This window comes from Sebastes umbrosus, chromosome 13 (genome assembly GCF_015220745.1).
Source record: "Sebastes umbrosus isolate fSebUmb1 chromosome 13, fSebUmb1.pri, whole genome shotgun sequence".
Classification (NCBI taxonomy): domain Eukaryota; kingdom Metazoa; phylum Chordata; class Actinopteri; order Perciformes; family Sebastidae; genus Sebastes; species Sebastes umbrosus.
In genome coordinates, this window is record NC_051281.1 from 25,530,761 (window position 1) to 25,555,300 (window position 24,540).

General features: G+C 41.0%; 1 protein-coding gene and 1 long non-coding RNA gene across 3 annotated transcripts in view; both read right to left on the reverse strand.

Annotated features, from left to right (window-relative positions):
- glsb (glutaminase b) overlaps positions 1 to 23,511 on the reverse strand; it is a 50,510-nt gene extending 26,999 nt beyond the window's left edge. Inside the window, exons 1-7 of one of the 2 annotated variants that reach the window (XM_037789927.1) lie at positions 23,070 to 23,510; positions 14,465 to 14,561; positions 13,554 to 13,675; positions 12,405 to 12,534; positions 10,711 to 10,790; positions 9,368 to 9,531; positions 5,311 to 5,369 (exon numbers count right to left, since the gene is read on the reverse strand). In XM_037789927.1, the coding sequence (XP_037645855.1) occupies positions 5,311 to 5,369; positions 9,368 to 9,531; positions 10,711 to 10,790; positions 12,405 to 12,534; positions 13,554 to 13,675; positions 14,465 to 14,561; positions 23,070 to 23,383 (966 nt within the window). In that variant the 5' untranslated portion in view covers positions 23,384 to 23,510. Of the gene's footprint in view, positions 1 to 5,310; positions 5,370 to 9,367; positions 9,532 to 10,710; positions 10,791 to 12,404; positions 12,535 to 13,553; positions 13,676 to 14,464; positions 14,562 to 23,069 lie in introns of both variants that reach the window. The other variant, XM_037789928.1, reaches the window with a different exon arrangement.
- On the reverse strand, positions 18,471 to 18,731 carry LOC119500271. The gene is made up of 2 exons (XR_005209583.1): positions 18,690 to 18,731; positions 18,471 to 18,634 (listed from the first exon to the last, which is right to left on the reverse strand). It is a non-coding gene; the product is annotated as an uncharacterized LOC119500271 (long non-coding RNA).
- Positions 23,512 to 24,540: the final 1,029 nt, after the last annotated feature.

The window sequence follows — 24,540 nt, forward strand, 5'->3', positions numbered from 1 at the left end:
TGAGTTGATGTCTTTGATGACTTGTGCAGTTTAACAGGTTTGCTGTGTGATGGAAGAGTAACCTGCACATCAAGCTATCAACACACTACAATATGCACACCCTGCATCATAAATCAGTAGGGAACTGGTGGGAACCTGTTTGACATGGGTACTGCAGGCACAGCTACTGTAAGGAGGACCTCACTGGACTATGTGGCGTTTAAAAGGAGTAGATTTCCTGAAATAGATGATTTAAAAATACAGTGGATGTTCTTCTGCTTCATCTTAGCCCAGTATAGATCTGCTCACACCACTGCCAGCAGTGTTTACGAATTAGTTCAACATTTTATGCGCTTTCCTTTCGAGAGTGAGATGAGAAGATAAAGGACGTGTTAAGTTAGACTGAAGCAGGGGGAAACAGCTAGCTACAATAACACACCTAGCAGCACTAAAAGCTCACTAATTTACACATTATATTGCATTTCTTTAGAAGGAGTAATGTGCTGAAACTAGAGTTGGGTTGACTTCTGCTTTTGCCAGTCCGGTCCGGTGTATGAGCTTAAACCGGTTTGATTATATGCCAACCGGTTGAACCGGCATTTGTCATTATGACACGTTCTGGCTAGGGCTGTCAAAGTTAGCGCGATAATAACGCGTTGACGCAAATTCATTTGAACACCACTAATTTCATTAATGCAATCAATCTTTCGGAGGTTGTAGCAAGCTAAGTTTTAAAGCTAAAGTGAAGATAGTGAAGAGACTCAAACGAAACTAGGAACTAAGAAACAAGAAAACCTGAGGAATCCATTGGTCCAACCATGTCATACTAGCTTGTCACGAAGGAGGCTGACTAACGCTCCAAACTTACTCTAAATTTTGGCGAGGAAAAACTGGCATGGGCATTTTCAAAGGGTTCCCTTGACCTCTGACCTCAAGATATGTGAATGAAAATGGGTTTTATGGGTACCCACGAGTCTCCCCTTTACAGACATGCTCACTTTATGATAATCACATGCAGTTTGGGGCAAGTCATAGTCAAGTCAGCACAATGACACACTGACAGCTGTTGTTGCCTGTTGGGCTGCAGTTTGTCATGTTATGATTTGAGCATATTTTTTATGCTAAATGCAGTACCTGTGAGGGTTTGTGGACAATATTTGTAATTTTTTGTGTTGTTAATTGATTTCCAATAATAAATATATACATACATTTGCATAAAGTAAGCATATTTGCTTACTCCCATGTTGATAAGAGTATTAAATACTTGACAAGTCTCCCTTTACGGTTCATTTTGAACAGATAAAAAATGTGCGATTCATTTGCGATTAATCGCAATTAACTATTTTAATCGATTGACAGCCCTAGTTCTGGCAAATTAAAAAGTAGCTGACATCAGCAACCTGCGCCAATGGTGTCACGGCGCTAAATCCAGCTTGCATTGCATTAGTAATAAGCAATATGACAAAGCAATTAACATATTGTGTTTGTTTATAAACGGACTAACAGAGCCACTAGTGTCTGACAGACCGTGAGCCGAGGCCGGCAACATGAAGGAGATCTAATTTCAGTAGAGGAGGGAGGGGGCGGGAGATTTAGTCGATTATAGTACTTACACTACAGAAGGTGATAATTATCGATGCCTGCATAGATGTGAATGGCTTTTTGCACATGATGCAGTTAGCTTTGTCCTGCACACGTTTCATGAAAAATCATTAGAAAGAAACAAAAAAAGAGGAAGACTTTTCTAATGGCCCTTCAGTGGAATATTCATTAGCCTCTTGCCCAACAAGCATACATGTTGCTGAGCAGCACTACGGAAAGGTCATTTGTAGTTTGCTTAATAATTAACTTAATGGAGCCAACTTCATAAACATGCCATTGTAAAATGGCTTACTGTGACAACTGTGTTGTCATATGTCTTTTAAATGCACAACAAAAAGGCATAATTTATACATCTCGGCCGTTATTGGGATTAAGAGAGTACAACCACTTGCTCCACTTATTTAAAAGGTATAATATGCGTTAAGAATTAACGAAAAAACAATGTATAGACTGGTTCAAAAATAATCCTCCTCAAGTATCACTTATGCCCCAATAGAAGTGTGTTGGTGTCTGTTTCTGCAGAGATCCTACAGCCCTGTGTGTGTTATTATTTTGATTTACTCGGGACGCTTCTGGGCGTCTGCAAACAGCCTTTAGGCCCCATGTGGGGGGTGTAACCCTCAGCCAATAACAGCGCACAGGGTTTGCAGCTCGTTCAGATCGTCAAATATTGCCACTTTGTAATGTTTCTCGGCTTCTGATACCGAGGGACAAGTCCCCCTTTACTCTGTTAGATACAAAGCGACCGTATTTCTCAGATGAGAACTGGTTGTGTTATGCGCATGTGTTCCATTGATCCCCTGCTCCTCTCTGTGCTGTGAGTGCAGCTATGATCAGTGCGTGTCTGTAGCTTAACGAGAGCAGCGCTGAGCCACAGCCAGCAGACAGGAAGTCTGCATTCATTCAAAATCCGGCAACTCGGCACCTTCCACTGGGTTATGTGGAGTTGTGGGGAGTTGGTTGTGTGTGTATTTGTGTTTTAGAACGTAACCGCTGGGAAATAATCCGAACATAACATTTTATTTCTCTGACTCGCTGCTTTGTTCTCACTAACGCCGCTCTCTCTCTTCAGTCACTCAGTAGCTCATGGTATAACGACAGCGAAATATTTAATCCCAAAAGTGCAACAATAGCAGATAAATGCCAATGCGTTGAAGGATTTCCCTGTCAACAGAAACTATCTGGTGAGGAATGTGAGGCTATATTTAAGATATTTAAGATTTAAATAGGGTTCTATTTGCAAGGTGATAATGGACAACAAGGACAGGTGAACAAACAAAATTTTAAAAAAGGGAATAGGATTTTAACAACATATGGACACTGAAAACACACAGGTCCCAGACCCTGAGACTTGTAACAGAGAGTACAAGAGGTCCAAAATCAAACAGGCCACATGCTTCAGCATGCTTCGTCATACATTGGGGATGGGTTTGGCAGTTTAATTACTCTGTGAAGGATTTCATTACGTTCCCTCTCTAGATAGCCTCCTCTCAAGTGAAAAAACCCCCCCTAATAATCACATCTCCAAGCTTTGGTGGCACATTGCTTCTTACAAACATCAATAAGAATGCAACAACAATGATTCATAGTATTAGTGAATACAAATTCAGTTCAAAGTCTAAGTGCTTGGGACAAAAGCTTGGCATAACATAAGGCCATCTTCAGAGAAGGCTACAGTCAAATACCAGTCCTTGACGTTGAGAATTTTACACGTGTCAAAAATCCATAATTCACAAAATAAAGCAAAACAAAGCTCATTTCAAGATATTGAAACACGAAACACCTGCGATACAGTCTTGCAGCAGGTATTTATAGACGGCTCTTGTGGCAAAATAACGTTGCAGATATCTCTAATGTGTATCCTGTCTAGCTATTAGATGTTAAAATGGCTTGCCATAGGTATGTGTCTGTGTGAGTGCTTATAATTCACTGCTGGCACTAATTATGTAAAGAGAGCCTGGTAAGGTTAAAGAGTTAAAAATCAAAACCTGATCACTAGCAGCTTTAAGGAGTTTAACACTGCCAATGTGAAACCCTGTGGACAAAATCTGGCATTTAAGCCAGGTTAAATCTCTCCTTTGTTATGAGTGAGCCTGTGAGCTGCAGCTCGTTTGATTTGATGGATGACGGACGATTCATTTCATCTATCTTCACACGGAGTTACTCTAGTGACAAGATGGAGGAGCTGTGGGAGGTGAGGTATTATCTGACTTCCTATCTCTCTTCATGAGCTGGTTTGCGTGCCCCTGCATTTGACTAGCTCTCCATCCAGGTTATTTTCAGAAGGGACAATAACAGTGTGTGTGTGTGTGTGTGTGTGTGTGTGCGTGCTGGGGCTTGCTAAATGCCTTCAGGAAGGATTAGCACAAGTCTTAATCACCACAACAAGTCACATGGCAGCGGACTTATGCTAGTGACCTAGAAATGATCCCAGCTGAGTCAAGAGTCATACATATCTGAACACACTGGGATGTCTGTGGTCTACTGAGTGGGTAAAAATACCACCAAACAACAGCTAAAAAAAACAGAGGCCTGGACTACGAAGCAAGTTCAACATACCCAGGGTATCTTCTCGTTATCAGGCTTAACTAACCCTGACAAACGAAATCCCGCTAAGCGGTCCTACGACGGTGGTTATCAACTCGGTAAGTCAACCCGGGGTTTCTTAGTTTGGCTATGAGCGCGTTCACATGGTGTTTGCAGCATCGGACCAATCGCAAACATGGACAAGCCTACTGTCAGCAAAACGGCACATTTTACAAACCAAGAGCGAACTGTAATATTAGACAAATATGAAGAGGTTAAACACATAATCCAGACTAATAGTAACACAGTTGATGCTGCCAAATTCAGGAAGGAAAGCTGGCAAAATAAAAATTACAGATTACCCTGTGTAAATTAACAAATTTATTAATTTAACGGAATACTCAAAAGTCAGATATAGTCGTCTTGATGGGGCAGTGATATTATAAAAAGCTTTCAGAGTATACTGGATGACTAGATTGCATTTCCACATTATGGCATTTAACAAAGTTGTGGCGTGTATGAGTATTTCAGCCTTCTTTCAGCTGCGTCCCCGACTCCGGCGGTGTGAAACTGACTAGAGAGCAAGTCAAAAAATAAATAGAAAAACATTATTCAAAGCGGTGCGCACCCACAGCATACAGCCAGCTGTCCTTCCTGCATTTGTCAGTTTAAACTGTGCTGTTTGTAACCTGGATTGTTCATCTTTGTGTAATATTATCATACGATCTGCACACTGAGCTCTGATTGGTCAGTAGGCGGTGCTTTTATACCAGTTGATCTCTTATCTGGAACATAACCTGCTCCGGAGCCGGTTAGGTGTTCAGCACAAGTTACCATGGAAGTGAACTACCGTCATAGGACGGGAAACCCTGAAGGGTTAACCCTGAAGTTACCTCGCTAACCCCAAATCTTGCTTCGTAGTACAGGCCTCTGGTCTGACATGTGTGGACAGACAGGGTGTTAAATCAGAAAAATACGGAGTGGGATTCATTGTGTTCAAACTAATGTAGGTTAATTAGGGCATTGTTAAACAGTCTCATCTTATCTGCTACAAATATTTATAACCTTCATTTTATTTACCTGATAAAGCAGCTCACTGATACCAACCATGCAGGAATTTTCTTGCTAAGGTTTCAGTGGAAATGACACAGACAGGACATAAAAACACACACGAAGGAGGGGAAAAAGTGTCACTGCTCTTACCTTTATCAGTGATGTACAAACAATAGCGCCAGCATTCACCATGGGGTTGTGGGGCTTATCTGCAAAACAGCGAGAGCCCAGTTAGAGGATCAAAGTGTAAACACTCGGTCGTGTCTGAGAGCTCTGTATATAGACACATCAAACAAGGAGAAGCAAATACATGTAGAGCACACATTGACTCAAGATACTACAGATTAAAAATAAGCATATGTATAAAATAGCGGCAGAATGTCTTTAATGTATTGCTTTGTTTTGAAGAGTTGCATGGCACGTAACCAAGAGTTTATTTTCAGAAGACTGTAGGTTTTGGCACGGACAGAGCTTGGCAAGCTGACAAAGTACAGACGTAGGCAAAGTTGTTGGTAACGTTCCGTTAAAGAGAGAAAAACCCACAATGGTCACTGAAATAACTTGAAACTGACAAAAGTAATAATAAATAAAAATTCACTGAAAATTAACTAATGAAAATCAGATATTGTTTTTGAATTATGGTTCAGCAGAATCATTTAAAAAAACAAACTAATGAAACTGGCCTAGACAAAAAGGATGGTAACATTAACTTAATATTTTGTTGCACAACCTTTTGAGGCAATCACTGCAATCAAGTGATTTCTGTAACTCTCAATGAGACTTCTGCACCTGTCGACAGGTATGTTGGCCCACTCCTCGTGAGCAAACTGCTCCAGCTGTCTCAGGTTTGAAGGGTGCCTTCTCCAGACTGCATGTTTCAGCTCCTTCCACAGATGTTCAATAGGATTTAGATCAGGGCTCATAGAAGGCCACTTCAGAATAGTCCAATGTTTTGTTCTTAGCCATTCTTGGGTGTTTTTAGATGTGTTTTGGGTCATTATCCTGTTTGAGGACCCATGACCTGCAACTGAGACCAAGCTTTCTGACACTGGGCAGCACATTTCGCTCCAGAATGCCTTGATAGTCTTGAGATTTCATTGCACCCTGCACAGATTCAAGACACCCTGTGCCAGATGCAACAAAGCAGCCCCATAACATAACCGAGCCTCCTCCATGTTTCACATTAGGTACAGTGTTCTTTTCTTTGGATGCTTCATCTCTTCGTCTGTGAACATAGAGCTGATGTGACTTGCCAAAAAGCTCCAGTTTTGTCTCATCTGTCCAAAGGACATTCTCCCAGAAGCTTTGTGGCTTGTCAATATGCATTTTGGAAAATTCCAGTCTCGCTTTTTTATGATTTGGCGTCCTCCTCGGTTGTCTTCCATTAAGTCCACTTTGGCTCAAACAGTGACGGATGGTGCAATCTGACACTGATGTACCTTGACCTTGGAGTTCACCTCTAATCTCTTTGGAAGTTGTTCTGGGCTCTTTGGTTACCATTCGTATTATCCGTCTCTTCAATATGTCATCAATTTTCCCCTTGCGGCCACGTCCAGGGAGGTTGGCTACAGTCCCATGGACCTTAAACTTCTGAATAATATGTGCAGCTGTAGTCACAGGAACATCAAGCTGCTTGGAGATGGTCTTATAGCCTTTACCTTTAACATGAAGGTCTATAATGTTCTTTCTGATCTCCTGAGACAACTCTCTCCTTAGCTTTCTGTGGTCCATGTTCAGTGTGGTACACACCATGATGCCAAACAGCACAGTGACTACTTTTCACCCTTTAAATAGGCAGACTGACTGATTACAAGTTTGAAGATACCTGTGATGCTATTTACAGGACACACCTTAGTTTAACATGTCCCTATGGTCAAATTATTTTACATCTTTTCTAGGGGTACCATCATTTTTGTCCTGGCCAGTTTCATTAGTTTGTTTTTTAAAATGATTCTGTTGAACCACAATTCAAAAACAATATCTGATTTTCATTAGTTCATTTTCAGTAAATTTTTATTTATTATTACTTTTGTCAGTTTCAAGTTATTTCAGTGACCATTGTGGGTTTTTCTCTCTTTAACGGAACATTACCAACAACTTTGCCTACGTCTGTATGTGTGGAAACTTGCCCTTACTCTAGCTCTGCTATGCTGTGTCATAAGCTGAGCTGAGCTGACCTTTGTACCACACCTACAAAACTGACTTTAAGAAGACGGTGCTAGAATGCAAATCCTGGTGGGAACAATGCACTTCAATTAAGGCTGTCAAAGTTAACACGATAATAACGCGTTAATGCAAATTTGCTTTAACGCCACTAATTTCTTTAATCTGGACAATAATTGTCATTGTTTTGTGTTGTTAATTGATTTCCATAAATAAATATATACATAAATATCCATAAAGCAAGCATATTTGTCCACTCCCATGTTGATAAGAGTATTAAATGACAAATCTCCCTTTAAGTTACATTTTGAACAGATAAAAAATGTGAGATTAATTTGCGATTAACTATTTTAATTGATTGACAGCCCTAATTTCAATAAATCAAAACAACTTATTGCAGTTCTTATGGCCATGCAGGAGTATCGTGTTTCAAATGTAAATGGTAAATGGACTTGCATTTATATAGCGTTTTCTAGTCTTCCGACCACTCAAAGCTCTTTACACTACATGTCAGCATTCACCTGTTCACACACACATTCATACACTGATGGCAGAGGCTGCTATACAAGGTGCCAACTTTGCCCATCAGGATCTAATCTAAATACTCATTCACACACCGATGGCTATGCCTTCGGGAGCAATTTGGGGTCAAGTGTCTTGCTCAAGGATATATCGACACATAGGAGCCGGGCTCGAACCACCGACCTTCCGATTGATGGACGACCTGCTCTACCCTCTGAGCCACAGCCGCCCAAATGGATGGTTGGCAGCACTGTGTCAAAAGTAATCGACTACTGTTGACAAAGACATTTATTTTCATCTACAGAATTTTTTTTAATAGGGCTGCCCCCTCTTAGTTGATTAGTTCACTAAACGGTCGTTTTGGTCTTAGTCGACTAAGATTTCTTTAGTCGATCGGTAATTGTTATGCTTTTTTCAGGCTGAATGACTAACTTCTAAGAAACGTATGTGCACGTCTCTGGTAAACACAAGATGGTGCATTTGTGGAGAAACTCAGTTTCACAGATCTGTCGATGAAATCAACTCATGGATTAGTCGACAAACCGACAGCGGCTTTCTACATACAGTTTGCCTTAATGATGGCTGTGTGGCTGCTCTAACCTGATGACATGTGTGCCGAAATACACAACCCTAGTTTTTATTGTCAAAACTAGGATATAGTGAGTCTTGCTGTCCTGAAGTCCTGTTGTCAGCTGGTTATCATGTGACTTCTGACATATTTGCTTACAGGAGAGTTCAACCGTGGGAGTGTGCTCTCTCTTCCTCTTTACTTCTAGTAATGCTGGACAGATCCAACACCCAGCTGAGAAGAAGCCGTCATCCCTCAAATCTCTAAAAGAGTTCAAGTGCAAAACTTGCATTTCCTCACTGGTGTGCGATGCCCTTAAACAGCACAACAACGCCGTGGCTATCCTGGTAGAAGATAGGCTAAATTCCCACGCACAATACGACGACAAGATGGCTGCAGTTTAAGTACCAGCCTGGGGATTTCCTCTGACAAAGAAACCACAACTTTCACTATGACAACTATAACAAATAATAATGAATATTATTCATCCCACTTATGCAACGTTCGCAGTTCATGTGTTGGGTAGCCACTCATCGGCTCAGTTTAACCCAAATAGAAAATTCAATAGAAAATCAAAAGAAGTATTTAATCTAGAGCTGCAATGATTAATCGATTAGTCGTCAACTATTGAATAAATCGCCAATTGTTTTGATAATCGATTAATTAATTTGAGTATTTTTTAAGAAAAAGAAAGTTCATTTTCTGATTCCAGATTCTTAAATGTGACATTTTTCACCATTTTATAGACCAAACACACTTTCTGCTCAACACTTTCAATACTGACACTATTATTCTGCAAAAATAGGAAACACTAACTTCCTAAACACAGTCAGAGCCCTCCGTGGGACACTCCGCAACATTCTGAGGAGGAACAATAGTGTGTACGGACCGATAAGCTCACAGACAAAAGAATACACCATAAACAGAGGGAAGGATGAGAAGTAAAAGACTCACCATCTTCATCCAGGAAGAGCTTGTTAAAGCGCAGGCCACTGGGCTCCTTCCCAATGAAACTGTGCACATACTCTGTGCTGTGGTCGTGGACAGCCACGGCGTACTTCAGAGGCTTCACGCAGGACTGCAGACAGAAGGGGACCTTGGTGTCTCCGACTGTGTGTCTACAAAAGACAAAAAGACAGCAACTCACAATGTCAGTGATTAGAAACAGCACAGAGAGAGAAACATGAACAGACTACAACATGAAAGAGATGTGAAGAAAGTAAATGCTTATATAAGAAGATGCCAGTTCATAGAATACTGTGGATTTCAGGGAAAACCATCAACTTCAGTGACAGAGCGGTTACGGCATGATAACACAATCACACTATCAGTTCGGTACCATGTTATCTTTATGACTTCCTCTCTTACACAAACATAGCAAATATATACACACCTTTGGAATTTTACAACCGCCTATCAGAGAACAAGCTGATCAACACACCTGCTGACATCATTATACGACACTGTGAAATGTCTCCTTGTGTTAGTTTTGTCTTTACTGGGAAATACAAGGGGAAACCCCAACACCTGTACATTTATAACCACTGTCCTTCAATAAATCAAAACATAAAGTTTAATCAACGCTTCTTTGAAACATATATTGAGCATTGTAAGCTTCACAAAATGTGTTTATTACACTACATTTAATATGGAATCCAAGTGCTCTAGACTTCTGCACCTCCTCATGGCTCTGTTTTCAGGCTTTAAAAAATCTAGCCCGTGACGGGAGACTTTGACCGTTAGCATAGATAACATTAAAACAATACCTGTTTAGCTAACAGATCAATACAGTTGAGCTAGCAATCAGCAATAACTTTGACTTAGAACTCAGCTGGTCCGTTGCTTGGTAGCTAACGGTAAAGTTAACTCGTTCACTAACTTTTTGTAGTTTTAGTTGACCCATAAGTAAAAAATATATCACTAATCTATTTTGTACTGACGTGTGGAAAGTGATGCCAGCCACCCTGGTCTCTTTGGTCCTTTTGGTGAAACAATTAGGTGCTGAACAGCTGATAACCAGTTGCTGCCCATAGGTGGCGATTGTAAACAATACCCAGGTAAGATGGTGGATGATTATCCCATTAGTTATTATGACGTAATGTCGCACCTACTGTTTTATATCTATGATTGACACCACTAGATGCCATCGTAATTATAATATTATACAGGATATTATACAGGAATGCAAACAGCACAGAGCTGCCATTATAATGTTAACTGAGAAACATCACACAAACTCTTAAAAACATCACAGCATCCCTTTTAATACTTGGTCCTGCTCATGACTCGTGTCTCACCTCTGTCCGTCAACTGTGCAAAGGGAGACGGCCCACAGGTCAGGGCTGAATTTGGCCAGCTGAGGAATATAGTCTGCAACCTGAAAGAGAGGAAAGGCAGCTGAAAGAGTGTCGGCACAGCAGCGGTTCACTTTACACCGCTGACGTCTGCTGAGGCTCAGGTTTCAGTGGAAAGCTAACACCGCTGGCACTACACGATAACAACTGAAAGGTCAGATCCTCATCCGTTGACCAGAGAGGACAAAATCCACCCTCAGACACTTTAGGACAAAGGGCTTTATTTACTTAGTGCTTTTTATCTCCTTCCACTGCCACTATTACAGCAAGTCATTTCCCGCATTTCCCACGATGCCTTTCGACAACCCCCAGAGATGTGTTTCTTTGCTTCAGTACATCCACACTAAGGCGTGGCTCAGCCCACCTGTAGCATCACTTTCACTTTGAATCGCTTTGTCCGCTCGCCATTTCGCCTTGCGATATTTGCGGGGGTTTTTTTGGAGCTGTGTCCTCCATTTTCGTAGCTTACTATTGGATATGTATTTGACCTGCATGGGAGCTACACACCCATTGCCCAAAGGCTGTCATTTTGGCCATTGCCATCTTGGTTTTTGGCCGTCGCCTTCTTGTTTTTTTGCAACCACTAGTGACACGAGAGGGTGGAGCTAAGTACAACCGAATGCTGAATAAGACATTTTTAGGCGACCAAAATGGTTATAATTAACTTTCATGAACTGAAAACACACTGTGAGAGGGTTAAAGTTCTACGACGAAAACACGAACAACTCCCACACCGGACAACGCCATGGTAGCGACCTGTCAATCACAAGGTAGCCCCACCCTAAAGCATCCCCTGCTTCATGGTTTATTTGACTCTAAATGGGACCATAATTTACTAAATGAACATCATGCTGTATTGAAGAAGACTTGAAACAAGCGATTGAGACCGTAGCTCATGTTTACAATGTTTACTGAGGTAATAAATCAATCGCGGCAGACGCATAAATTAAAACATTGATGATGGCTGCATTCCATTAATTGTACGAGTAAGCCAAGTAACTGGCTCACCTAAATGGAACACAGCAATCATTAATTCATGTTATTAATTCCACCTGTGTTTTTCCTTCTTTGATGAGTCAAAATGTCTGCCGTGAAAAGGGCCTCTTCTTCTGAGAACACAAACCCTTCCGTTGGCCTCAGGAGCGTGACCACCATGTACTGCCTCCACTACACGTGGAGTCACCAGATGCTTTTCTGGGAATCTTCACCATGATTTCTCTAGTCTCACAATTTTGCTGCTCTCCGTTTTTTAAATGTCTCAGTATTTCTGTAGCTAGAACCTAAAACGACTCGACACAACACACAGAAATCTGCTGCCCAAGACAATCCTGGGCCGATGTGTGAAAGTGGCAGCTAGCTCACTGCTACTGGGAACACCACTATTTTACATGTCCTCGGGTGGATTTTTCCTTCAGGCGTAAGATGGCAGTGTGCCAATACAGTGGTTTTCAATCAGATCCGAGTGCTGCTGGATGTGCAATCAAGGACTGATGTACACCTTCGATACCAGCTGAATGCAGACTGAAACCAGGCTGTTAGAACACACTGATGGTGATGAATCTGTATGGGCTGAATCAATAATGATGATGCCCTGTGAGAAACAAAAAAAAAAAAGAATCATGGATCTAAGGACACACCTGTCCTCCAGTGAGGGTTTTGGCACTCTCATATAGCTCATCAATATGGGAGGTGAAGGACTGGAAGTCTGGGATGACGAACTTCTTGCGGAAGGCCTGAGTGAGCAGGACAATGTTGCTCTGGACACACCTGATGAATAAACCACAGATAGCATGCTAAAACACTGCGACTGCATGCAACTGGAGAAAAAGTTTGTCAACCAAGTATGCAACCCTGAAGTGTGACAAACTTCTATGAATGTTAATAAAAAGTGGCTGATGAAGAGGCTTCATCATAACATGTTGATCGGCTGATTTTTTATCCATATGGCGTGATCCAACAAACTTCACTCATAGTGAAACTAAATAGCTTAACATCCTGTAGATAAAAAATCTATTGACTTTTACTTTCATTATGAAGAAAGGCATGAAGTTGGGTTTTTTCCACTGAGGCAATCTGGAGTTTTCTTTGACCAAATGTCTAGTAGCTACTGGAAAAACCCAAATCTAAGGGCATTTTACTATTCTATTGATATCCGGTTGTAGTGGTTGTCTCTTTTTTCCCACCAAGACTCCAGTATGACATAAACCAAGTACATCTTTCTGTAAGAGTTAGAGGGGTGAAGAGAGCTAGGACCATACAAAGTGGAGTTTGTGGAGTACAGTAACTCTCCGTTATTATGACAGAAAGCACTTCATGTCATGTGTGTGCAGATACATTACATTACAGTATTAGAAACGTTGGTGTCTAACATATAATTCAATGATCTTGTTGAAAATATATAATAACAAACCACCAATAATGGCAGTGATGCATAACCTTACATCACATCTCCTGATGTAATTCTTACTGCGTTAGTAGAAGGATCTCATGCATAGCATCTCATTTTATTGAAATGGAAGTGTGCAACTCAAACAAAACAGAACTGCTGCCTAAATGCTTTTTGATGGATACATTTTTGCAAGATGCAAATTGAAACAATTAGGCATGTTTGAATTTGCTCATTAGAAAACATGGTCATCAAAATGTATAAAAAGCTTTTTGAGGCTGAAGAGAGTAAAAGCTTCTTGATTTAAAAAAAAAAAGTGCCACTATGGTGGGTGTACATGATGGAGATAAAACACCCAGACACGACACGACACGACACGACACGACACGACACGCCTTACTTCTTGAATAGGTGCCTGTCCAGCGTAACACCATCTGATGTGTTCCGTAGAGTTTCTTTGAGGGTGTCCATGCATTCCTTCAGTCTGGGATCTCCTGTGCGAAGCCCAGTGGCTTTAAGTGCCTAAAATAGAGCAGTTAGAAACACCTCTGAATAGAAACAATGTAAAGGAAACAATCCAAAGTGAAGAGACAACTTGGGTGTTAATGCACTCGTCAATACTGTGACATTAGCAGCGATTAGGGCTGTCAAAATTGCCCAAAATTGACGTTTGAGTATTTGTTCTAAAAAAAACATATGGGTTCGAACTATTCAAATATCTATTTACCCTACCCCTTAGCTAAATAAATGACAAACATCGGCCAAAAGAAACAACCGGCGATGTACTCAGCCAATCGTCCATAGCCGATATATTCGTCCAACACCTAAATAAGGTGGCAGCTGGCTGGAGGGAGATCGCCCTAAAAGTCATTTCCAGTAAATATCACATTATAAAACATGTGTTTTCTGTTTAAAAAGTACACGCGTCGGAAGACAGCCAGAACTACTCAGCCATCTATTAAGTTGTTACGTCTCCAGTCTGATCTTGAGTGCACAGCTGATAGGTACATGGTTTGTTTACATGACGTAACGTAACGCTTGCTGTTAGGACACGGTGTCTCTCTCTCTGCGGCCGAGTTCAGTTATATAGTTATACAGTTTAATTTTCAGTTAATGAAAGTGACGTTGTGTTATTCCCGTCATGCGGTGCATTCAGTGCGCACGAGGCAGGGAGCCGCGGTAGTTCTGCTTTTTTCTTTTTTCAATCTAATTGTATTTCGATTTTACTATTCGAATATGTATTTGAATTTAGAATACTCGTTGACAGCCCTACCACCGACCATCACGCTGACCTGAATGTGAAGGACTTACTGTGAGAAATTTATGAGCAGGAATCGTCTCTTGACCTTCTGCGACCGTGTAGAAGAGCAAGTCCTCCAAACTGGGGAGAATGCCAGCATTTCTTCTCCTAGGGTGGGAAGTGGTGGATAGACACAAACACACACATGTATAAGACAGAGGACTTGAAGTAATGTGAAAGTACTCAAAAAACAAAAAACAGTGCGGGGGTCAACTCTGGGACGAGCAGCAACGCAAAGAAAAAACATACACACAATTGTTGTTATGTAAATTTAAGTAAACACAGTTCCACTGCAGTGAAGGCATGGTTGACATGCAACAGGATTGCACTTTAGCACGAGCTAAAATAAAGCCTATTTCCACCTGTCTTGCCAGTGCAAACACAGAGCTTATCTGTGGCTGTTGATACAGTCTTATCACATTAGTGAGGGATTCGAGCGACTACACTGGAAATGAGCTATCCAAGTGTAAGCATTAGCCACAGAGGCGTGTGTGTCTGTTTGATCAACATAGTGAGCAGGACAACATTACTGAATGCTTCCTGTTGCCAGAGCTCCCTGATGGGTAACACTATGTTTTAAAGCTGGAAATAAGGAGATAACGACAAGGCCGAAGCTGGACTGGCACAAAAATGGGCTAATTTAGTAGAGAGGGCCTGATACCGATAGGAGTTACGTATTATTGATTATAGGAAATACCAAGTCCCAAACTGATTTATATCTTCCTCTGTGATACAGCTGCACAATAGAGCGCTCCAGGGATGACGTGTTTTTGTTGACCAACCAGGAAGTTAGCATCACCCTGGTTCCCTTGACAAAAAGCCAATGGGATTTTTCCATTGGGTTTTGGATTATTGCAGAAAATAAGCTCTGTGGCAAACAAATGTTTATGATTCTTACACATTTTGTTCAGCAAGATAATTTCACAAATGAACACCACTTTTATGATTTTTGAAGCGTGAATGCAATCGCCAGAAGTCAAAAGCCAACGTTAGGCTGTAAACAAACCAGTATACACAACGAGGCTGTAAAGGCGGAAGAGTTGGCTTGATGACGTTTAGTAGTCTCATTGAGCCTCTTGTTAGCAACTGCCTTTTTTAAGACACGTAAAAGCTTCAAAATTCACGAGGGTGGTATTTATTGATGTATTTTATGTCGTAGACATTGAAATCTCTTCAGCTTGCGTTAACCACAGACCTTATTTCAGGCATCTAAATAAAAACCCATTCAAAAACCCATTGACTTCCAGACGAGGGAACCGGAAGTGCTAAAATGTTAACTCATTTCCGGGTTTTAGGACTCATTCCTGTAGCACTCTGTGTAAGACAGTCCCACGTTAAAGCTGTCGTTAGGATACAGTACCCATGGTGGCTTAAGAGCTCTGCAATGAGAAAATGCAGCCTGCTTCCCAGCCTTCCTTTACTGGTTTCCAATAATAGTTTTACAGTGCTCTGTAGTGTTTTTGCATAATGTCCACTGGGAGAGGAGTGTCAGTGTAGATCTTTTGCAGCAGGGCGGTTTGGACCTGATATGGACTGCATGCTCAGCTCCAGCCTGAGTTCATTTTGGCAGCTATTTTAGATTTAGTTTTAGTCTTTAGACAAATATGCTTATTAGTTTTAGTCACATTTTAGTCATTTTTATCCTTCATAGTTTTAGTCGACAACAACTCAAAACATTTTAGTCCAGTTTTATTCGCCAAAAAGGCATTACACCTCATACTTTTAGTCAAAATGTTTTTCTCCCTCAATTTGAGCTATTTTTAAATTTAGACTTAGTCCTGTGTCAAATGTCCTTTTTTGGTCATCAAATGTCACAGAAATGGAGGCACAGCAACCGCTCCTCTACGCAAAGCACCTGTTTACTGGACACACACCATCAGTGAGGGCATAACTAATTATAATGGAAACTTTGCTTCTATACATTTGTTCATGTCACTACATGGTTCACTCGCTCACAACACTGTGTTCAGAAACGCAGCTCATCTGCAAAGCAATAATAATAAAAGGGCAGAAATAAGCGTCACCGATTCGTTTCGGAAATCCTTTCAATCTAGACAATAGTTGACACCAAATACCACCAGTGCAGTTTGGTACTTGGTGCTGGTGCTGTATCTCTACTATTTTGATTACACAAACATACCTCCCCACTACTACGTGTCAACTGACACGTAGGTTTGGCGATAGAGTCAGGAGCGGTGTTAGACCGGGGCCTAAATTCCAGGAATTCTCTCGTCTTTAGCCGTGCCCAGCCCTCTGTGGCTCTTGGATTAATAAAGCCAACACTGCGGCCTGTTCACACGCTGGTCATGACACAGCAGCATGGTCTGCAGTGGGGCAAACTCAGCTCAGTACACAATCAGTATTCAAAATGTGGTTGTCCAATCAAATCAAAGTCCTTTTTCTCTGGATAACTAGCAGTAACTCTTCGGTTCACACTTCAGATAGATCCCGTATGGTCTACTGTCCCACTCCAACATCCTGTTTCTAAAGATCATGCATCCCGTTAAAGAAGTCAGACAAACATGACGTTCAATGCAACCTGTAACGCTAATTTACATGAAAAGCACAACTTGTCATCACAAATACCCTATTAAACTGAAGCTTTACAGATAAGATGCTTCTGATCGAACACTGACTGAGCAGCTGTGCTGTCACATTGGCCACATCAGCATTTGAAATTCCAGGATTCAGTCTGCACCACCTCCTCCCTGCCTCCACCTCTTCTCCTTTTGCCACATCCTCTGCTTTTCGCAGAGTAAACACTCCACATACAGCCAAGGTAACTGCGCCTGAACATGTGCAAACAAACCAAGATCGACTAAAATGCTGTCTGTCAGGCATGCCTAATTCAAAAGGAGTGTTATTGACCTGACACCTGTCACTACAGCAGCCCTTCCACACAGCAGTCGACAGGTGCACCGCATGATCACAAGGCAAACTAGTGTGCGGGTGTGCGAGGATGATACACTTGATAGTGACATGTTTACGGGTACGTTGAATTAAGGATAAAATGATAGATGAATGAAGCATCCATCATAATTTAGACAACCTACGCAACCACATTTAAAGTGTGTTTGCTGCTGCAAGTGAGACTGAGAAATGATTGGAGGTTGTGAAAAGCTCATTAACAACCAACACCCTCTTTAGTAGGGAAAGAGTGTTCGTGTTTCTAGACAAATGCACTTTCTGCTTTGAGAGCCCAAGTGGCAGCACTTTGTGCAGCAACTGCAGAAAATGAGGGCAAATTAGGAAGTATTTGGTCAATTAAAGGGGCACTTCACCAGTTTTACACACCAGGATCAATTCATTAGTCATGCGGCGTCCTCTTCAGCCTGTGAAAACAGTTGTACGGTGTCTTCTGTGGCTCTGGAGGAGCTTTGTTGATGCTTGGGCTTAGACTAGAACGAGACACGGACACTGAATATCTTCCTTGAGAACTTCACATCACAGCAATATTTGACAAGGGTACTGTCAACGTCACTTGGTAAAAGGGCTGCTCGATTATGGCAAAAATCATAATCACAGACAGTTTACTGCAACAATCGGGCGGAATTAACATGTGCCACATATCCATATCACATACTCTTGTGGATGGTGTGTTTTGATATTTTGGTTGACACCAGCCGACATGAACTGAACAAATGACCAAACAAACCAGAGTTTGTTTAAACTGCACAAACAAATCGGGTGTGAACACAACCTAAAACAAGTTTCTCTGCATTGGTACATTTGAAAAAACCCTTCCTCTTCACAGGCAGATGGCTGCTTTGTATCCACAGATAAGTGAGTAGACATGAGCTGCATTGTTTACATACTTGCCTGAGGAAAATCTGCATCAACTATAAGCAGCAGATACAGTAAGAGCTGATGATCAACATCGGCCCGTCCTTCGATTCATGGAGGGACCTTTGTTCGGTTTTGGGTATCAAAACGCACCCCGAGCTGCAAAATGTATTTTAGACACCTAAAAGAAAGACCCACCTAAATAAAAATCAATATCAGTTTAAGTGTACGCTATATTTAGAATATTTTCACTGCTTTACCTTGCTGTTAGACAGCCCTTTCCGACGGGGAACTAAAGCAGTTGAATCCATCTATGCTTTCGCCAATGCCACCAGACTCCATTGAAAGAAACAGTGATTTTACCTCGCAGAACACGGGGGTTGCTGGTCTACCGTTGCCTCGGACGGTTAATTTGTTTGTGCTATAGTGTGTCTTCGGTGACTCCGAAGTAACCAAACTCACACAATAACACAAACAAACTAACCGATCGAGTCAGCGGTAGACCAGCAACCCCCGTGTTCTGCGAGGTAAAATTACTGTTTCTTGTACAGGTTTTTTCCAATGGATTCTGGTTGCTTTGGCGAGGGCATAGATAATGGTTTCAGTTCCCCATCGGAAACATAGAGTGTATAGCTGTCTCACTGTGAAATAAAGCTGTGAAAATATTCTAAATATAGTGTACACTTAAACTGAGATCATTTTTTTTAGGTGTCTTAAGTACAGCAGTACATTGCTTTGGTTCTGTGCGGTAACTCCTGTCTGTTTCTCCAAACTGGGGGCGTGATGACCGCCATCTACTGTAAGTAATACACTGACTATGGAGAAGTGCCTCATACCACCCCACTTCAAAACACCAAACTATCCCTTTAAATGCATGTTTTCTGGACACACAGAACCATAATAGTACATACAAAAGGTGCTTTGGAGACCCAAGAAATGCTAAGATTACCATAGATTACAAGATGTATAAGGGAGACGGCATGGACTCAAGGTTCGAAATGCAGACAAGAGGCTGCAAAAAGCTGGCTGTAACATTCAATTATCTGGCCGGAGTGTGTGAGGAAATGCTTAACAGGGTCACATCAGTGACTTAACACACTTCACTAAGCAGTGAGTTAGAGCTTAACACTAAGTGTGTCTTTCACTTTCCGTTTCTGTCATGTGTATTGCAAAAGTCATTCGTTTGTTCTATTATTGATATCTTAATCTTATCCACCTCCACCCACTAAAGCTGTAACTGATCCCATAAATAGCTAAACACGCCTGTGAGGCCTTAATATGGCAAAATCTAACACTGCATTTTCCAGTTATACCAGCACTACTAGCTTAACGCTCAGTCTAAAGCTTGATAACTAAACCCTTCAGTGTCAAAAAATGTAAACATTTTGCTCAATTTCTAAATAAAGGAATCACAGTAGAGATGAGATTGCCTCAAATTGGACAGAATGGGATGTGAGTGAGTCACAAACTGCAATTCCTTCGAAGGGTTATCTTGTGAGTCATCGTCACTTCAGTAATCTGTTCACGACATTCCCGTCACGTACATCAACACTTTTTTTTGTGCTGCTGACCCATAAAATATGAATCACAGGACTGATCTCAAATATTGAGAACAGTGAGTTTCCAAGGACATGTCGTCCTGCAGCACCTGAACATGAGCACGCATATTCAGACACTCCACTTCAGGCTCTGCTGCAGATTTCGAAATGCCACAGGCACAATGCAATGACTCAGGGGACATGTGATGGCAGGATCAACCAAACAGACGCAGCATTCCTAGTCATATTTGCATATATAGACTCATGTTTTACTGCAAGATCTTAATAACCTGTAACTTGACACCTAGGCCCCCCGGGCACAACCTTTTAAGAAGGTATTTTTGGTGCTGGGTTCTTCCTGGGGTTTCCACTGTATTTTAATGGTATTGAGCTCACTCTGAATGGCCTCAGCTCCTCAAATTTTATATATTGTTGTCCTGGTCAATGCATATGCAGTAGTAAAATGACAGCCATGGTTTGTTAACTTGTTGTCATCTTTTTTGTAATTTGACAACACAGCTGCTTGATCAATCACAACTGGCACAACTGCAGGCAACCAATTCAAACAAATATCAATTCCAGAGAAAATGAGCAATTATTAGTTCCAGGAACTCGTCCTCAAAGTGTGAACAGTGGAATAACACGTTGTGTGACATCACACTGTGGTTCTTCCGTGGAAAAGAGTTGGGCTATTAGAGACTGGAAAGCTACTGACCAAGGGAGTGTCAGTGAAAGCAGACCCGGGAGCAGACCCGGGAGCACAGCACGTACACTCACAGCACCCAAGTCCATATCTTAGTGATGATACCGCCCTGTCCTCGTGTAGCTTCATTTCCAGATCAGGAAATATCCCAGGATTTTTTTGGCTACTCTGAGCTGCCTCATAAAAACTGCTTTGCTTCAAATGGAAAACACATGGACTGCGATCAATGTGCAGACAGCCAGCTGGTTGCAAGGAATACAACTTGAAATATGGGGCAATTTTAAATGCCAACAAAACAGAATTGGATCTAAAGTTCCGCTATAAACCTGAATCAAGAGCTTTCATAATGACGTTGATTTCACTTGATTTCACTCATCTGGACAGTTGACTTGAAAATCAGTACTATAGGCTTTGTGCTGCAAACATGCTTTACAGTAATGTCATGGGACAGGAGGTTGCACCTCACTCTTACAGGGATCGTTTTGATGTTTTGAAGTGGGGTTGTATGATTCATTGTCAGTGTATTACCTACAGTAGATGTCGGTCGGCACGCCCCTAGTTTGGAGAAACAGACAGGAGTACCAGCACGGGAGCAGCAGCAAAACATATTTTAATCAACTAAAAGAAAGGCTCACCTAAAAAAAAAAATCTATATCCACTTAAGTCGACACTATATTTACAATATTTTCACCTCTTTTCATTGCCACCAGACAGCCCTTTCTAATGGAAAACTGAACAGAAAGTGAAACTCTTCTGTACTGCTATTGTCCTTTTAAACTGTACTGTAAATATCATCACAACTTTTAGTGGAAAAACTCCATAAATCTTGACTTATTGTATTTCTCATTGAGATTGACTATCACTTCAAATCTGTTAATATGGTAAAAGTCCTTGAATTTTGTAAAATATATATTCTGAAAGGTGTTGCTGACAATATGTGTTGTGGCACATTCCTTAGAAATTGCTTTGAGCTTAATTAGTTTATCTTTAACCTTGTATGTGTGTGTTATTCTGTAATTACAAATGATAAATGCAACTGGGACTGACATTACTGATAAATAGTGAGACATAACACTGCAAAAGTGCAATTTGGACATGGAGCACAGGAGCAGTCATAGCAAGAAGTGGCAGTGCTTCTCCAGACATTATAAGAATGACAAATATGTCAGGGAATGAGAAAGAAGAGCAAATGAGCACAAATGGTTTACATACAATCTAATAGGAAAAGTACTACTACTGTTGATTAACTTGCATATAATGATTACATTTGTATTACTATATTTTCTATGTGTTACTGTGACATGAAGCAGTTGAAGCTACACACAGGCTAAAACGGGGTTGTCTTTCTATATCAGCCTACAGCTGTACGGGACAAAAATCAGGTATTGTCAGTAAGGTTGGTCTGGAGCAGCCCTCCAGCTGTGTGACCCTGGACACCTCACTATATAATAAGAGAGTCGGAGGTCACAGTAGAAACTACCAGACGCCACAAAACCAGCCAGACCGCAATTATTATTATTAAAAACAACCAACAAAGTGAAAAAAAAAACCTTAGAGGTTTGGTTCCTTTAAAATGGCATTTTTGAGGTTTGAAATTCAAGGTCTTTCTTCTATTCTGATGGTGTTTTAATGCTCCACTTCATCTCTGACTCTACTATACTTATTGTCAGTAACGTCAGTCTGGAGCAGCCCTCCAGCTGTGTGACCCAGGACACTTCACGAATTATAAGAAAGTGTGGGAGGTCACAGTAGAAACTACCAGAAGCCACAAAACCAGCCAGACAACAATTATTATTATTAAAAACCAACAAAGTGAAAAAAAAAAAAAAAAAAAAACTTTAGAGGTTTGGTTCCTTTAAATGGCATTTCTTGTCCCTAAGAAGCACAATCCCTGGGACTTTTTTCTTCTACAGTTGGTATGCTAAATAAAATAATATCTCAGGGTCTGACTGGAAATTAAAACTGCTCTATACAAAAAAAAAAAAAAAAGGCATTTCTGAGGCCATAGTTTGAAATTCCAGGTATTTCTTCTATTGTGATGGTGTTTTAATGCTCCACTTCATCTCTGACTCTGTAACAGGGTCACTGCACCATGCTGCGTGTTATCTCACCAGGAACAGATAGCTATAACCTATAACGTTAAGGCGGCTACATACGAGCCGGTCAAGGCCAAATGAAATCCTAATTAACTTTGGGTTAAGTTGCCATGCCGGTGTGTGAAGTATTTATATAGCTACTTGGCACAAAACTATCATAGGAGACTGCAGCCGGTATTCAAGTCACACACACACATGGTGTGATAGCTGCTGTAAGGCCATGGCAGTTAGCTATAGCTATATAGTCTTATATATATAAACACACGTGTTCTGAGTGAGGGTATGCTGTTTACAAACATCTGTATGTTGTGTTAAGATGTTAGCTAAGTTAGTAACCTCTTCAGCGCTATTTAATGCGGTATTAATACTGCATTTGTAACGGTGGACGGATAGTGTACATCCGCTTGCGCCTGTATGCGTCATGACTCGCCGCATCATCATCATCACCGCGGTGTCAGACAGTTTGTTCCGCGAAGAAGATGAACTTGAAACATACTTGTCAACGGCTGCTTCGCCGCTGCTGCCGCCATCCTTCTTCAGTTGTTCGTCCAGCTCCACTGCGCCTTCAGTCTTCGTGCAGTACGAGCGGAACGGCGCGGCAGAGGGCGCGGTGCGGCGGTGCGGTGCGGCATGGATCCGGACCTTGAGTTGAGTAGAGCCCGCCGCTCTAGCGTCAAGGGAGGCGGCGCCGAAGCAGCAGCGGTGGCGGGTCGGTAACCAGGTCTTCTGTCTACAGCCGGACGACAAGGTACGCTTGAGGGTGGCTTCAAACAACTCCTTCAGCACTGTGGAGAACCTCAAATGTAACATCTCAATCCTGGCAGGCAGTTAGAGAGAAAGTCGTGGTTCCTAATATATATATATATCCAGTAAGCAGCTAAAACGGTTGTTATGTCTCCGACCACGTTGAGAGTCTGAGGGGCGATGACTCAGAGACACCGGCTGCCACAGATACATAGAGGCGCACGGTCACGCCCCCAAGGCTCCTATTGGTGGAACCGAGATGACGTCAGCGTCCACACATAATTAATGAGGCTCTCAAGTTTCCTATTTGAGCGTCTGTGTGTCAATCATTTCTTGTAGTGTTTTTTTTTTTTACAGTAGGGTGATTGTAGCACATTCTTTTCCAGCCTCTGTATATAAACGTCACGGATATGGCCTATCAATGACAACAAAATATTTTCAATAATTGTATATCCCGTTGGATATAATGAGATACTGTGTCGGCTATTTATTTGATTTCATTTCATTTCAAAATTTATTTCGAACATGTAGAATACAAAAAATAAATAAAAGAAAAAAAATATAGAAAAAGAATGATCATACCAAAAGTGGACAGTCAGAAACAAGTTGTATTTACATACAATGAAAAGCGTAAGAAAAATAAATTGTCAACACTTGATGCCTTGAATTAAATATTTGAAAAGGAGTGAGAAGAAGTATAAACTTATTTAATCCCACCCCTTCTCCATAAGTCAATTATTAGTTATTAACCAGCTTCCTTATTGAGCCGTACATATACTCTAATTACATTTTCCTCAATTTGTCTAACTATATTTATTATTATTTATAATTATTCTAACAATACTTATTACCTTTAATCTGTCATACAGAAATATAAATTAATTACTGATATAATTATCCTTATCAAAATATAAATTTGTTATCAATCCAGAATACCAATTCATTACTTATAATATAACTTAATCAAAATACAAATTCATTACTTAAATTATTATTATAACAGTAATATGTCAGTTACATCCTCAGGGGGTGAATTGAAATTACTTTGTTTAAAAAAAACTGTCTTCATGAAAAAAAAAAATACATGTTGCTGCCAAAACCTTTGCTACACATTGATTTACAGGCTTGTTTGTTAAAATTACTTATTTTCTGTAATACCTACCACCTTTTTTTTTGCTCTGTTTAAATTGACAGTCTACAAAACTGGAGATCAGTTAATTTCA